General features: G+C 39.5%; 1 protein-coding gene across 2 annotated transcripts in view; it reads right to left on the reverse strand.

Annotated features, from left to right (window-relative positions):
* The window catches only part of GLG1 (golgi glycoprotein 1), a 151,877-nt gene that overhangs the window by 53,331 nt on the left and 81,153 nt on the right, over window positions 1-17,393 (reverse strand). For both annotated transcript variants that reach the window (XM_058707447.1, XM_058707446.1), the window contains exon 2: window positions 7,312-7,344. In XM_058707447.1, coding sequence (XP_058563430.1) covers window positions 7,312-7,344 — 33 coding nt within the window. The remainder of the gene's footprint in view (window positions 1-7,311; window positions 7,345-17,393) is intronic.

Raw genomic sequence — 17,393 nt, forward strand, 5'->3', positions numbered from 1 at the left:
AAACTCAGATGTCCTATGATGGGCTAGAAACTGATTTTTTGTCAAAGCCATTTAAATAATCACTTAGATCTTCTGAAATGTCTTTAACTTTTAATTTGGCACCCCTCATCATTTATTTTTCTTTCTTTTACTTTGAGAAAGAATTCACATACTATAAAAGCCACCACTTTAAAGTGTACAATTCAGTGGTTTTCAGTGTATTCAGAGGTGGTACAACATCACCATTTTCTAATTCTAGGACACGCTCATCACCCCAAACAGAAACCCTACACTCACTTTGTCACTCCTCATCCTTCCTGCTCCCATTCTTTGGCAACCATTAATCTATTTCCTGCTCTTTTATATTTTAAAGTTTATTTATTGGGGCACCTGGGTGGCTCTGTCAGTTGAGCATGACTCTGGCTTACATCATGATCTCATGGTTCAATGAGATTGAGTTCAATCCCCACAAGGGACTTGCTACTGTCAGCACGAAACCCACTTTTGGATCCTCTGTCCCCACCCCCCTCTCTCTCTGCCCCTCCCTTACTCGTGCTCTCTCTTTCAAAAAGAAACAAACATTTAGAAAAAAAAGTTTATTTATTTGGGGGGGGAGGGGCAGAGAGAGATGGGAGGGTTGGATGGAGAGAATCCCAAGCAGGTTCCACCCTGTCAGCACAGAGCCCTCCTTGGGGCATGAACCCACGAATCGTGAGATAAGGACCTGAACCAAAATCAAGAGTCATTTAACCAAATGAACCACCCAGGCACCCCCTGCTCTTTTATTTTTAACATGACCTAGTAATGATTATTACTCTAAGTAGAAAGGGAATTTAGCACACGAAGCCACCAGTATCTTTTCCTCTAGAAAACACACATTGCACACTTCATTACTGACAGTGGATTACTCATACCATACTTGACAAATGTCCTCTCCTGAGTGGTTATAATCAACTAAGAAAAATAAGTGCAACTGACAATAAGTGCTATCAGTTAGCAGAATGCATTTCAGCTTCAACTTTCTTAAACATAAGATGTTCACTTTTAATTCATCTACATACCCATCTCCCTCACCCAGACACATAATGAGTAACTGCTATAATCTGGAATCCAGCTAGGTGACAAAATTGAGAAGAGTGAAGGAAAAAAGCCACCGTCTCGGCATTCAAGGAGCTCAACCACAGGAGCCAAAAGATTTGAAAGAGTCAGACTGAGAAGAAAATTTTATATATATATATATATATATATATATATATATATATATATATATATATATAGTGATAAATCTGATACCAGATGCATGCAGAAGATATTATGGGAATACAAAGGAAGAATACAGCTCAGTGAATGTGGAGGAAGGGCAGGTGTGGGAAGCAAAGACCAAGTTACACTGGGCTTGATCCCCAAGAATAAGAAGGAATTTTGTCAGGTGGGAGATTGGGGTTCTAGGAGTACAAAGCTAGAGAGCACAGAGAGCGCAATAATAACTTCTGGGGACATCCACAGTTCAGAACGGCTGCAAGTTGAGGGATGAAAGCTGGGGCTGGCAGGTGGCAGGCAGGGGTCAGATCACACTGTGTATTAGAGCTCACATTAAAGAATGCGTATTTTACCTTACAAGAAATGGGAAGCTAATCAACAATTTTAACCAGAGAACTCAAAAGCTTAACTCTGGTCACAGTGTAGAGAAGGGCAAGACGAGGGGAGGTTAGCAGACCAGTTAAAAGCCATGTACTGCTGGCTGGGAGAAGATGCGATGTATCTGAGGTATTTGGGATAATGACAAGTTTTGGGTGTGGAGGGTGAAGCAAAAAGCTTCCTTCACGGCCAAGCTCCTTGAAAAGTATAGCTCATTTTATCCACTTCCTCTTCCATTCATCTTACAACTTTTAAATCTTGTTTAGTTGAATAAGTAGTTAAAAAATCAAAACAAGCAGTTTCCGGACAAGTCCTTTTCTGAAGTCCTACCAACTCCCCAGAGACAAATATTTCAAATTCCTTTTGCTGATTTTTTTTTTTTTTTTTTACAGAAAGTACCTCTACAATTTTAAACTACCTAATTAACTGCTATGTCTTGATTTGTTAGTTTTAGATATTCTGTAATATTCTATAAAACTTTATATGGTAAAAGACAAGGAATGAACTTCTATATACTTCTTCCTGATCCCAATTCTCCCAGTATAGTTAAATCATAATGTCAGATGGTGAGTATTTACATTAGTGATGCTATACAAAAGTATACATGCTGAGCTATATAGAACATTATTATTTCATTCCTTCCACTTATAGTCTGTCACAGAGTTAACAGTCATTTATTTCATGGGCCTATTTTTCTCCATGGTCATTACCAATTAATCCCCGATCTCTAACTGGAAAAGTAGAGAGTTTGGTTCTAGAAAGGACTATGAGGCAGAGTAAAAATGTGAAGTCAGCAGTTGGAGCGTGGAGTTCTGTGGAAAGGAGTAGGCTAGATAAAAGACAGGAACCACACACTGTCACCAGAGAACACAGGTGACAGGACAGGAACCAGACAGGAACCACACACTGTCATCAATTGTGCCAGGGAAACCCTGGTGGCAGTCTGCTTAGTCATCTGTGTGTTCTCTCCAGATAACAGCTCAGGTGTGAGAAGAAAAGACTCGCAACGGGCACAGGGAGGAGTCTTGGCTTAGAAGACTCATGCCCCGTGGGAACCACTATCTCTTATAACAACCCTCTGGGCAAAGTTTTCAGGGTCTCTGCAAGGGACACACTCAGGTATGAGTCACCGCTTCAGGGAAGCCCCAAGTATGGCACCCCTATCGAGCAATTACAATTCACTTACAGTTCTTTTGGGTCCAAACAGAATGTACCATTTAGGATCATTTTCATCATGACCTATACTGCCTTAAAGCTTAGTCAGTATTTTACTACTACCAGACCACCAGAGATCTGAGTTACATAGTGAGTAGAATTCAAATTCTCACGAGGAAAGGGAAAGGGTTTTATTAACCTTTCACTCACAGGACTATTAAAATAAGCTGCTATAAACATTCTTGAAATGACACACAAACATTCCTGTTGAGTTAATAAATATCTGGAAGTGAAATGGTTGTATCATGTATTATGCTTATGTTCAGCTTTAGTACGTAAATGCTAAGCAGCTTCAAAAGTAGTTATACTAATTTACATTATCACTATCAATGCATGAAAATTTCCTTATTCCGTAGTCACATCAATCCTTGGTACTGATACCATCCGTCTTTACAATTCTGGCAATTTATCTAATGGTGAATCACTGAGGTTTTAATTTCCATTTCCCTGATTACTAATGAGGTTGAGTACCTTTTCATGTATTTATAGGTCATTCAACCATCATCTTTAGGAAATGGATGTTCAACTATCTTACCCATTTTTCTTTTTTTTCCTTTTTTAAAGATTTATGTATCTAAGTAATCTCTACACTCAATGTGGGGCTCGAACTCACGAATTTGGAGATCAAGAGTCGCATGCTCTTCCGACTGAGCCAGGCAGGTACCCTTCCTTTTTCCTTTTTTTTTTAAATGGCTTATCTCAAATTTATCCATCCAATAGTTATGTTGTATTTTATCTTATGGCATAATTTCTATTTTAAAAGTCACTTAAATTAAAAAGAAAAACAAACTGAACCACCAAGAAACAGTTCACTCATTTCTCTCATCCTTTGTCCCACTCCCCTAACCACCACCAATCTGTTCTCTGTAACTATGAGCTTAGTTTATTTAATTTTTAAATTTATTTAGATTCAGCACAGAAGAGGGAGCATCCAGTGTTTTTGTTTTTGTTCTTTTTTTAAAAGAAATCCATACAAACATTTACTCTATCCCTGCCCAAGGGTGGAGGAGAAGGGGTCAGGGCACTACTGGGGCTACAGGCCTTTGCAGACAGCCCTTGGGGGAGGGTGGGGCTCCTGCAGGAACAGTCCAGAGGCCAGTAGGCCTTGTGGGGCAGGGTCTGGAAAGCGAGACCCTGAGGGCTGACACAGGAGCCGGCTTGGCTCCCAGAGGTCACAGAGTCCAGGTGGGTTTGGGGGGGTACCAGTTCCCCGGCTCTGGCCCAGGCCAGGATGGACTCTCAGTCTTGGTGGCTGCTGAGGTGCCAGGTCCCCCAACTCCCCGCCAACAAGAGGGAAGGCAGCGCCCGGGTCTTCCTCCTCTGGGTGGAAGACGACAACTGTGCAAGTCCCTGGGTTCAAATTACAAATAATAAAAACAACAATATAAAATTTAAGAAAAAATTTAATATTTGAGACAGAGATAGCGCACGAGCGGGGGAGGAGCAGAGAGAGGAGACACAGAACCCTAAGCAAGATCCAGGCTCTGAGCTGTCAGCACAAAGCCCAACATGGGGCTCAAACGCACAAACTGTGAGATCATGACCCTAGCCAAAGCTGGATGCTTAACTGACTGAGCCACCCAGGCACCCCAACAATATAAAAATTTAAAAGACAGCCCCTGTCCCAAACACCCACAACTAGCCTGCCTGGCCTGATCCCCACCTCCAGCAGGAAAGAAGAGGCAGGGACAGGAGGCCTCGCCAGGCACTCAGCAGAGCTCACTGGGTTTCACTTTAACATAACGTTAAAAAAAAAAAAAAAAACCACAACAAAAAACCCCATAATGTTTAGCATTATTTCACTTCAGCATAATGCCTTTCAAAGGTCCCACCATGTTGTCACAAATGGCAAGATTTCATACTTTTTTATAGCTGAATAATAGTCCACTGTATATATATCACATTTTCTTTATTCATTCATCCATCAATGGACACTTAAGTTGTTTCCATGTCTTGGCTACTGTAATGCCGTAATGAACATGAAGGTACACGTATCTTTTCAAGTCAGTGTTTTCATTTTCTTGGAATAAACACCCAAAAGTGAAATTTCTGGATCGTATGGTAGCTCTATTTTTAATTTTTTGAGGAGCTCTATGCTATTTTCCATAGTGACTGCACGAATTTACATTCCCCCCAACAGTGCATGGGGATTCCCTATGCTCCACATCCTCACCAGCACTTGGTATTTGTAGTCTTTTTGATAACAGCCATTCTGACAGGTGTGATTGTAATCTCTAATTACTGACTGGTATTATTTTTTCCTTAAATGTTTATTTAAAAACACAAAACAAAAACAAAACAATAAATCCATCTGGTCCTGGAGTTTTCTTTATGGGAAGATTTTTACCTCCAGATTCATTTTTTTAAAGTAAATACAGGTTACTCAGATTTTCTACTTCTTCCTGTGTTAGTTTTGGTTAAGTTTGTTTTTTTAGGAATTTGCCCACTGGGTAAACATTTTCAAATGCATTGGCCTAAAAACTGTTCATAACTAATCTTATCTCTTGCTTGACAACACTAACTCATTCCAGAACTCCCTATTAGGTGGAAAGTTGTTTAATTTTTAAAATTTGTTCCATTAACTTTAATGGGAAAAATTATAATGCATCCTATTCTGACCCAAAAGTGGATTACTTTGCTAGTACTGCCATCAAAATACCACAGACTTGGTGTCTTAAACAACAGTGATTTATTTTCTCACAACTCTGGAGTCTGGAGGTCTGAGATCAAGGTGTTGGCAGTACTGATTTCTTCTGAGACTTCTCTCCTTGGCTTGTAGATGGCCATCATCTTTTTGTATCTTCACATGGTCTTCCCTCTGTGTCTATGTCCTAATCTTCTCTTTTTATAAGGACGTCAATTCTCCTGTTTTCTGTATACTATTTGGCCCCTATTCAGTAGTGACAAATCCTTCCTAACCCACAAAGCCTTTTGGGGTTCTAGGGCACAGATAAGCTGCTTTCTGGGATTTCCCCTATGGCAGATATTTTATTCCCAATCTTATGCTTTATAAATAATGCCACAACAAATACTATCTTATAGACACATCTGAATCCATTCTTTTAAGTATAACTATACATAAATTCTTCGAAGTAAAAATGCTAGGCCAAAGAATATACACGTTTTAAGTTGAGTGCTTTATAAAGAAGTTTTTCATATTTATAGTCCTATCCATAGGCTAGAGAGGTATTTAGCCACTTTTTCTTTTATACTTCAAGGGACCTAAAGTCTCTGTAGAAACTACTCAACCTTTCCATTATGGCGTGGAAGGCAACCAAAGACAGTATATGTAACTGAATGTGCGTGGGAGCATTCCCATAAAACTTTATGTGTAACAGTGGTTTGGATTTGGCCAATGGGTAGCAGTTTGCTGATTAGTGGGCTAGAGAGCTTAAATCCCCATATTCCCATCAATACTGTGTACTTATTAATTTTTTTATATTTGCTAATCAGATGGGTGAAAACAATGCACTCATCTGTCTTTTAATTTTCACACTTTTAACTATAAGAGAGAATCAACTTTTTCATTATTTACTGGACATTTTTTTCTTTACCTGTGAATAGTATATAAATATCTGTTGCCTGTGTCTATTAACAGCGCTTTCTATTAAAGAATATAGGCCTTTTTATCGGTGTTGCAAATACTTTTTCATAATATACCTAACATTTTTGAAGGAAAAATAAAATCTTTTGAGTTTGTTTAACGCAATCAAATTTACCAATCTTTTTTTACAAATATAGTTCTTAATGTTCTGTCATGTTTTAAAACACCTCCCTCGTGTTCATGTTTTCTTCTAGTACTCCTGTGGTTTTATTTTTACTTTGAATCTCGGACCTATCTACACATTCTCTAGAATAAGCAGTCAATCTAAGCAGCTAGCCTGCTTCTCTGCTCTTACATCTGCCCTCCAAACTGCCTTCTACACTGTAACAGTGATTTCTTCCAGCACTGTCAGATATAGGACTACTCACTCCTCTTTTAAGACCCAACTCAAGTCTCATTGCCACTTTTAAGTCTTTCCTGACATCAATCCCCCCTGAGCAAAATTCACTTTTCTTTCCGCTAACTCTAATACAGGCCTCTGTCTTCAAGGTGTTCACTTGTAGGTGCCTGTAGTTTCTATCACAGTGTACGGTACATAGTATGTGACTGTATTATGACTGAATAAAACAACTTTAAAATATGGAATTCTAAAGTTGTAAACTTGATAAGCAGAGAAACAATTATTTTCATATGGTAGCTATAACTGAAGTAAAATTTAAACTTAAGTACGTAAATATTATTTGAAAAAACCTGCTGGTTTCTAGAATGGAAGGGTATTTGCAGATTTACCATGATCCTTAAATAAGGCCGATCATCGTGGTTAAGATGGAGGCAATCTAAGAAGACATAATATTTTTCAGAATAACAGGAAAAGCATCCTGAACCTGTCACACATATAAAGCATATACAGTGAACTCTGGAAAATCCATACTTACATGATTGCAGTCTGAAGAAATCTCATTTTCAGGCTAAAAGGGGGAAGAAAAAGACAATGTTAAAAAAAAAAAAAAAACTCAAGTTTTCAAACACCACCAAAATAAACTCAAAACAAGAAATGTGAATATTTAACTGAATATGCTTCTTCAATTTAAGAAGGAAAATGGGGCTTATATATCTTTTAGATAGCTGGGGAGAAATATACCAGAAAAGGAGATGAGACATAACCCCTTCGTAATCAATGGTTTGATCTGAAAATAGGGACAGGGGAGAATAAAGTACTAAAGAAACAAAGCTATAGGGACATCAGGATCCTTACAGAACACTTCATAATTCTGAAAGCTAAAGAAAATCAGGCACAATACAGGTGTCCTTTCTAAAGTTAGATATCTTAAAAAAACAACACAAAACAAAACAGACGTATTAAAGAGGGCAGGGGCACCTGGGTGGTTCAGTCGGTTAAGCATCCAACTGTGGATCAGGTCATGACTTTGCAGTTTGTGAGTTTGAGCCCCGCATCAGGCTCTGTGCTGACAACTCAGAGCCTGGAGCATGCTTCTGATTCTGTGATTCCCTCTCTCTGCTCCCCTACCCCGATCACTGTCTGTCTCTGTCTCTGTCTCTCTCTCAAAAATAAATACATATTAAGAAAAAAATTTTTAAAGAGGACAAAGAAGGTCCATCAAATGATTTAAAAACTAGTCTTATGCCACCACTAGGTGAAGTGAGGTCATGGGTACATAGGACCTCTATGTAACTTCTTAGGAGCCTATAATCTTGCAAGTATATCATTTAAAATAGAAAGTTTTTTAAAAAATAGAAATTATATATATAGTCCCATGACTATATGTGCTCTGCAAAGCCAGGTACATGTACCAGAAGTAAAATGAACTTTCTATTCCATAATTTAAAAAGTAAGCTAGGTTATGCTTAATGTTACATAACGGCAATACACATATTTAGTTTCCTTGTTCGTGCCTTTAAAAAAGATACAATTGTAAGACAATACCATTTCATTTGAGTTTCCATAGCATTCCAAACTGTTCAAAGGAAGGGAATTCTGTGCACCTTCTATGAAATATCACCAAAGCAGGTCCTAAAAGATGCCATTTTCAAAATAAAAAGATTCTCTCTATTCACGGATAGAGATAAGGCAATAAATAGTAAATATTAACAAGTCAAGCAGCCACAACTAGCATCAATCACTTCAGAAAGAAAAAGTTTTCTAGGGAACTACTAATTCCACTGTAGAATTTAATAGGCATTGACACTAATATAAAAACTTGTTTTTATACTTATTCATAAAATATGATAACTGACTTTAATTAGGTGTGCCTGGGTAGCTCAGTCGGTTAAGCGTACGACTCTTGATTTTGGCTTAGGTCATGATCTCACGGGGACTGAGCCCCGAGGTGTGCTGTCAGCGCAGAGCCTGCTTGGGGGTCTCTATCTCCCTCTCTCTCTGACCCTCATCTCCACGTATATACACTCTCTCTCAAAATCAATAGACACACACACACACACACAAAAGGAAAAGTGACTTTAATTAGATTCCTAAGTAATCATAAAATTACAACATACCATCTTTGGACTGTTCCCCCACTTGTCTACATAAAAACAGGTAATGCCTTTTTGGGGGGGCTTTCTAGTCTCAGAAATCAGCCTCTATACTATGACTGAAACTAGCTTAACTCTGCTCCCTCCACTTCAATCCCAAGTGCTTGTCTTACATCTCTTAACAGTTTATTATTAGCAAGAAAGCTTTATTTTGTTTAGGCAGCTTTCTGCCTTATCCTGTTTTAATCTATCCCTTAAATATTTTCCAATCAATCAGCAATTCTTGCTCTTTCTCAAACAAAGCACAAAGCCAATTAGTAACACTATCATTTCAACTAGTATTCATTTCTACTACACAATAACTTTGGATTAAAGGGGCATTCTTGAGGGGGGCCAGCCGGCTGGCTCAGTTAGTAAAGCATACGACTCTTTATCTCAGGGGTTGTGAGTTCATGCCCCATGTTGAGTGCGCAGCTTACTTTAAAAAAGGAGCATTCTTTTAAAAAAAAAAAAAAATTTTAACATTTATTTATTTTTGAGACAGAGAGAGAGAGCATGAACAGGGGAGGGTCAGAGAAAGAGGGAGACACAGAATCTGAAACAGGCTCCAGGCTCTGAGCTGTCAGCACACAGCCCGACGCGGGGCTCAAACCCACGGACCGTGAGATCATGACCTGAGCCGAAGTCGGACGCTCAACCGACTGAGCCACCCAGGCGCCCCTAAAAAAGGAGAATTCTTGAAAGAAATCCAGAGCATTGGAGCATTTTCAAAATAATTTATTTAAATAATATGCAAGTTGCTCATGGAAAAAGTGTTATGTTTACAGTTCACAGGACCTATACGAGCAAATTGGCAGTTTTAATGGCTTGCTTCCCTACATTGGTAGACTGGATTATTTCCCCTAGTTTTTTACTCCTCTTTAATAGCATCTGATACCCACAACATTTGCTCTGTAACTCTGCACAGCCTCCTGCTGCGCAATGAGTATACACCCTGCTCCACTGATATAAAGCTAGGCTACTATTGACTTGCTTTAGCCAATGGGATTTTAAATAGACACAATAGAAGAGATTTTATTTACTTTTTAAAATGTTTATTCATTTTTTGAGTGAGAGAGAGAGAGAAAGAGCATGAGCAAGGGAGAGGCAGAGTGATGGAGACAGAATCCAAAACAGGCTCCAGGCTCTGAGATGTCAGCACAGAGCCCGCTGGCAAGCGGGGCTCAAACTCAGGAACTAGGAGAGATCATGACCTGAGCCAAAGTCAGACGCTTAACCGACTGAGCCACCCAAGGGCCCCAATAGAAGAAGTTTTAGGGGCGCCTGGGTGGCGCAGTCGGTTAAGCGTCCGACTTCAGCCAGGTCACGATCTCGCGGTGCGTGAGTTCGAGCCCCGCGTCAGGCTCTGGGCTGATGGCTCGGAGCCTGGAGCCCGTTTCCGATTCTGTGTCTCCCTCTCTCTCTGCCCCTCCCCCGTTCATGCTCTGTCTCTCTCTGTCCCAAAAATAAATAAAAAATGTTGAAAAAAAAAAATTAAAAAAAAAAAAAGAAGAAGTTTTAAATGTGCTTTTCACTCTCACACTCCTGCCATTTCCCAAGAGAAGAACACGTCCAGGCAGCTGCTAGTACAAGGAAAAGAGACATGTGCAGCAGACTTAAACCCTACCTATAGCCCAGAGCAGAGCCATCCTAAATGACTTGCAGAGCCATGGGCAAGAAAAGTAAGTATCTGTCATTATGACAACTTGAAATTGAGGGAGATTGTTATGAAGGAAAAAAATGAATAATATACCTATCAAGCAAATGGAATAATAAAAATCTGAAATCCATTAAGCCACAATTGATAATAGCTACAATCTAATTTAGTGAATTATGTTAGTAAACACAGAGTACTATAGCCTTTTATGAAAGAAACACGTGAGCCACGGAGACACAAATGAACTGCACATTTGGAGCCCAGTGTTTCGTTTTCGTCTCTTTTGTCATCTTAATTTGCAATAGGCAATAAACTTATTTTTTTTTCTTTTTAGATTTAGTATCTCTTCCAAGAAAGAGAAGATGACAACATAGGAACGCTATAAGAACCAGGTTATGATTTGGGTGCATGGGTGGCTCAGTCAGTTGAGCACCCGACTCTGGCTTAGGTCATGATCTCTCAGTCCTTGAGTTCAGGCCCCACATGGGGCTCTATGTTAACAGCTTAAAGCCTGGAGCCTGCTTCAGATTCTGTCTGTCTGTCTGTCTGTCTCTCTCTCTCTCTCTCTCTGCCCCTCCTCCACTCATGCTCTCTCTCTCTCTCTCTCAAAAATAAACATTAAAAAAAAAACAAAAAAAAACCAGGTTATGATGTTAGGCCATTGAGACTAACAGAACTAAACAGCTATGAAGATTTTCTATGTATAATTGCAAATAATTTCAGAAATTTAAAAGGATCTGTAGAATCAAAGGTCATAGAGATGGTTCAGAGGAAGTGAACAGAGACCTATCTGCAAAATATAAAAAATAAAGTAGTATACCCAAACAGTGGGAACATGAATGCCAGCACAAAGTAACTCCAGAGGAAGTGTAAAAAGAAAATGCTATGGTTTAGCACGGCCATTTGATAAGACTCTAAAAGGCAAAAGTATCAGGGACCAAAAACAGATGTGGGTGCGGATGCAGGTTTGATTCTCAGACTGTACCACTCCCATGATGTCCCAATCAAATCACTTCATCAGACATAGTATGTATCTACTTCTGCAAAACTATAAATACAGATAGGCTTGATTACCTTTAACCTAAGAAGATGAATCGCATAGAGAATAAAACCCTGAATTACTAAGGTAGAATAAGGCTGAGGATTTTTTGTTTACTTTGTTATCAATGAAATAATACTCTGAAATTATCCCAAGAAATGAAGCAACAAGTAAATACTGGATAATTATGATGGACCCAAAATTGTGTGAGGGATTGTTGTGGGATACAGAAGAAAGATAAGACACTGTCTCTAACCTCAGGTGGTTTACAATCCAGTTGAAGAGATAAAATGGTGAAGTCATGCAATTAAGCAAGAACTGGGACTTGAGCTAGGCCTGAAAGATGAGTCAAAGGAATGATTTCCATGGAGTACGCAGGGCAGATGATCCCCTAGAGCTCAAGAAGAAAATAAGAGAATCTCTCTTTACTTTTTTAATGTTTTATTTATTTTTGAGAGAGAGAGCAAGTGAGAGAGGGGCAGAGAGAGAAAGAGACTGAGGAACCGAAGCAGGCTCCATGCTGTCAGTGCAGAGCCCCACGCAGGGCTCAAACCCATGAACCTGCGAGACCGTGATCTGAGCTGAAATCAAGAGTCAGGTGCCCAATCGACTTAGCCAATCAGGCGCCCAGAGAACCTCTTCTTAAAAAAAAATCATCTTTTAATTTACATTTTAAGGTTTTATAATGCATATATTAGAATACTTAAGGGGCACCTGGGTGGTTCAGTCAGTTAAGCATCCAACTTCAGCTAAGGTCATGATTTTGCGGTTCATGGGTTCGAGTTCCATGTCAGGCTCTGTGCTGACAGCTCAGAGCCTGGAGCCTGCTTCGGATTCTGTGTCTCCCTCTCTCTCTGCCCCTTCCCCGTTCGTGCTCTATCTCTCTCTCTCAAAAATAAAATTTTAAAAATTAAAAAAAAAGAATATTTTATAAGTAACTATAAAATATTGTGGTATATGTAGTAATTTTTTCAAATGATAAAGAAGAACATGATCAAAATAGAGGATTAAGAACTGAAACCTTCCTTGTAACCAGTTTAGGAGTCTTATCCTCACTCTCTCCCCATTAAATCAGAGGCAAAGAGCAGGCTCCTAGCCTGTGGAACTATCAAATGAGACGGTGAGCTTTGTTATATTATTAGCTGCTCTCCATCATTCTAGAGACAGAACGGTGGACTTTAAAAGAAGTGTCTCTGGGGTGCTGCGGTGGCTCAGTGGGTTAAGCATCAGACTCTTAATTTCGGTTCAGGTCACTATCTCTTTGTTACAAGTTCGAGCCCTGCGTCGGGCTCTGCCCTTGACAGTGTGAAGCCTGCTTAGGATTCTCTGCCTCTTTGCCCCTCCCCAACTTGTACATGCACTCTCACATGGGCACTCTCTCTCACAAAAATAAATAAAGATTAAAAACAAAAGAAGAAATAAGTGTCTCTTACATCGAGTGTTTCCTCATGGAAAATAAATAATTGTCCTCTTGGCAATGGATCTGGGAGGAGAAAAATTTATGAAAAGCCTCATAAATAGCTGTTAATTTAATGACCAAACTTTGTAGAAGAGACTGCTGAAATTACATATATTAGTATCGATAAAAAAAATTTATGAACAGAGGAAAGAGAAAAGGAGAGTGTGACACATCCCCTCAACCCAACACGGCAGTGACTGAAACAGAGAAAGAGCTCAAATTATGCTGAATGAACAATGTGGCAATAACACCATAAAGGAGATAAGCACTGAGTGCCTGGAGACATCGGCCTGACTCTAATAAAGAATGTCATGGATAGCAGGAAAAGGTAAAAGTGTCACTTAACTGAGCTAGATGTCAAATTCATTTCTGACATGATGGACTGCAAGATAAATGGTTTTGTGTCCAATTTTACAGATGAAGATCTCAAAATCCAGAAAAACTGAGTAATGTGATCAAAGTACACTTCTAGGAGACAGCACAACAGGAATTTAAATAATGCTAATAAATGGTAACTAATGCTCACTGTGATGCTTTCAGCGTGATGCCTCCCAAAAAAGGCTCCATAAGGTCAGGTTGAGCACAATGACCGGTGGGGGATGGGGTGGAGGATCTTCAGGAGGTGCAAGAAAAAGAAAGGCAGACAGCATGAATAAACAGAACAAGTACTCTAGAATGATCTGACAGCCACATGATTAATTTACATGCAGGAAGCACAGGTAAGTAAAGGCTGGAGTAATTAGACCAGCTATGAATCCAGAGTAGCCCTATGGTAACTACAGCAAGTTATAAAAAAAACTTTGCTTAGTTCACTTGGCCTTTCTAAATCAATGATTTAAATGTTTTGGATATTACTGTACTCCAGTCTCCTTGTTGGGTAAGCAAAAGATGATGTAGTTGACTTTAAGGCTTAAAACTACTTGTCCTTCCTCTAAGCTCTGTGATTTCAAAATGGGTTTTAACTAAAGGGATACAATGACAAAAAAAAGACAACGGATTCATGAAAATATTCAGCTATAGAAGCTGTGTGATTTCGGTGTGTCACTTAACTTCTCCAGACCCCTGAGGACAGAACAGGGATTTCTTCACCTAGGATCATGAACTGACTTTAGGGGTGAGACTCTCTTGAAACTGAATACAAACTTTTGTGCGGAAGTATATTTTTCTGAGAATTCATAGCTGTCATAATAAATCTCACAAAGAGCCATAAGGCACCAAAAAATTAAGAAACAGTGGTCTAAGATGGTTGAGATTCTTTGCAGCTGTAGGAGGCTATAAGATGTGAGATGTGGAAAACAGAAATAGAAGTATTTATTCATTTCCATGTCTTTTAATGTGGGTAATTTGCATATTATGACTACAGTTTCCCAGTGCTTCATCTTAATCATTCTCTGCTGGCCAAAGCACAACAGGTTTCAGAATAAACTACTGAAAAGCCTGAGTCTGAATATTGTCAATTAAATCAACCATCACATTCACTTAAAAGGATGGTTTTTACAGAAAGTACAAGTCTGAACTCTGATTTCCCCAAGGTGAACAGGCTGAGTTAATGAGTCTGGCAGGAAAAATTGAAGGATTCACAAAACTTACTTGGAAGTTGTCCCAGTTTCTGAAATAGAAATGCTTGGGAGCTGGACTGTGTCTAAAATTTGGAACATTCTACAGTTAGACTGAAGTTGAACTACCCACCAGATCACACCTGGTACTAAATTAAGTGATAACAGACGCTGTTTATTAATCACCTGGGAGAAAACAAAGAAAAAATGTCAACAGTATCAGTGCTTTTATAGCCTTGCACAAATCTGAAGGCTGGGCAACAACCTGATGTCTCCCTGTGATTAGAAACAGTCTCCTACAATAGTAAGGAGATTCTTCTTCTGGGAGTTTGTTCATTAAGAACCCAGTAAAGTGCCAATCATATGAACAATTCATTTATTAACATGACCCAATCCACCTGCCTCCTGCCCACCAAACAAAAAAGCAAACTCAATATAATACAGTTGGTAATAATTAAAGTCAGTTTTCTAGTCTTGGTGAACTTTCCGTGAGCAAGTGTAAACTGAATTTTAATCTTCTGTCAGATTCATAACCAAGTTCTTTTCAGTACATTATTCTGGCCAATGAGAATTAACTTTTCTTATTTGTACCCAGGGACTGCTGCTAAGTATTGTTTTTCCAAAAGGACAGTGACTAGCATAGGCTTTGTGCCCTCCAACAATGCTTTTCTGATTCACTAAAGAGTTGTGCTTTTGTGTGATTCTTTAACATTCAACCAACTTTTCAGAATGAATTTACTATAAAGGTCCAGTGGGAGATTTGTTTTTAAAAAGGGTATGAGACACAGATTATAGATGTTGGCTTTCAAGTAAATCAATTAGTGTGGTAGGGAAGATAAAACATGAGTCTACACCTAACCATTATACAAAAAGTGGAGTCTGGGGTGGGAAGAGGGCCTGATACTTTAAAGAATGAAGAAAGTCCCCCTTACCCACTATGGGTAGGATAACAGAAAGAAGTCAGAGCGGGGCACCTGCATGGCTCAGTCGGTTAAGCTTCAGACGTCAGCTCAGGTCATGATCTCATGGTTTGTGAATTCAAGTCCCACATCCAGCTTCCTACTGTCAGCATGGAGCCAGCTTAGGATCCTCTGTCCCTCTCTCTTTGCTCCGCCCCTGCTTGTTCTCTCCCTCCCTCCCTCCCTCTCTCTCTCTCTCTCAAAAATAAACAAAAAAGACAAACAGAGACACTTGTGAAAATATATGGAATACATCATAGGTAAGGCACCTAAGGGAATCCGACGATACACTCTTTGCAGTCCATATTTTTCTATTTTCTTTCTCTTTCAGTGTGTATTTCAAAGGGGATGGTTGGGGCAGAGAAATATGGGAAATCCACACTTTCTAGAACATGGCAAGTAGCAATCTGGTCCTCTTAAGAGTCCTAGATTAGTAGTTCTAAGAAAAGCACATTAACCATTTTATGGTTTAGTTGTGTCCGTATGCTCAACTTTTAGGTGAGAAATTTATGTATGTATGTATGTATGTATGTATGTATTTATTTATTTATTTATTTTTCCATTTTATTTAGGGGGGAGAGAGAGAGAAAGAGAGAGCATGCATGCACGCACAGGGAGGTGGGAAGAGGGCGTGAGTTGACAGGGGGATCTCAAGCAGACTCTGTGCTCAGTGCGGAGCCGGATGTGGGGCTTGATCCCACAACCCTGGGATCATGACCTGAGTTGAAATCAAGAATCGGACGCTCAACCAGCTGAGCCACCCAGGCGCTTCTATGTGGGAGTTTGAGAATGAGAAGTGAAAACAAAATTCTCTGAAGGACATAGTATGCATAAGGAACAAAAGATCAATTTTTATATGGCATCCTTTATATGTTTTATTTAATTTGCCATCTCAGTTGATTTGGAACAGCTGAATATACAGGTCCAAATTTGTCAAAGCAGAAGCTACTGAGCCAAATGCAAAGTGAGAAACGAAAAGAGAGAGAAGTTTTCCAGGCATGTGACAATACTATTAGGGATTACGGCCAGTAAATCTGGACTGATTCTGTCAATGCAGCTCAGTACCTCCAATCCGACTATGTTACTTCTGTAATTGTGAGAAGATAAAAACAAAAAAGGCATATAAAATTACAAGATGCAAAAAAAGTCCCAAAATGAAATATAATTTCTCATGAACCATACTCAAGTATCTAAAAATACCACATCTCTTCCATACTGACCAGGGGTTAGTGCACTACTTACTTTAACTGGCCTAAAGAGAGGCAAAGAGCACAGAGCTGCCAGAACGTGCAGAACCCTTTCTGTATAACCCAGCGCAAATGACTGGTGCTGCTGCTTCTTCTTTTTAAGTTTATTTATTTATTTTGAGAGACAGAGAGAGAGAGAAGCCAGGGGGAAGGGGCAGAGAAAGGAGGACAGAGAATCCAAAGCAGGCTCTGTGCTGACAGCAGAGAATCCGATGTGGTACCCCAACTCACGAACCGTGAGGTCATGACCTGAGCCAAAGTCAGACACTTAACCGACTGAGCCACCCAGGTCCCACTATGACTGGTGCTTCTGAAGAGAACAGCTTTGATTCAGGGACTAGCCTTTCATCTGAATAACAGAGCAACTGCATAATTCGGAAGCATGTGTAAACTTTGAAGCAGGAGCCTCAGGGGGACAAATCTTAGGTTAGATGAGAGAGATAAAGGCCATCTGAATACTGGGAAATGCTAAGCTGAAACGGGGGAAGAAGGGTACCTGGTACCTTGGCATCAATAGGTGCTTAAATGGACTCAAAAAGTGTCAGAGAAGCAGCAAATAGTTTTATAC

Source organism: Neofelis nebulosa, chromosome 17 (assembly GCF_028018385.1).
Source record: "Neofelis nebulosa isolate mNeoNeb1 chromosome 17, mNeoNeb1.pri, whole genome shotgun sequence".
NCBI classification, from domain to species: Eukaryota; Metazoa; Chordata; class Mammalia; order Carnivora; family Felidae; genus Neofelis; species Neofelis nebulosa.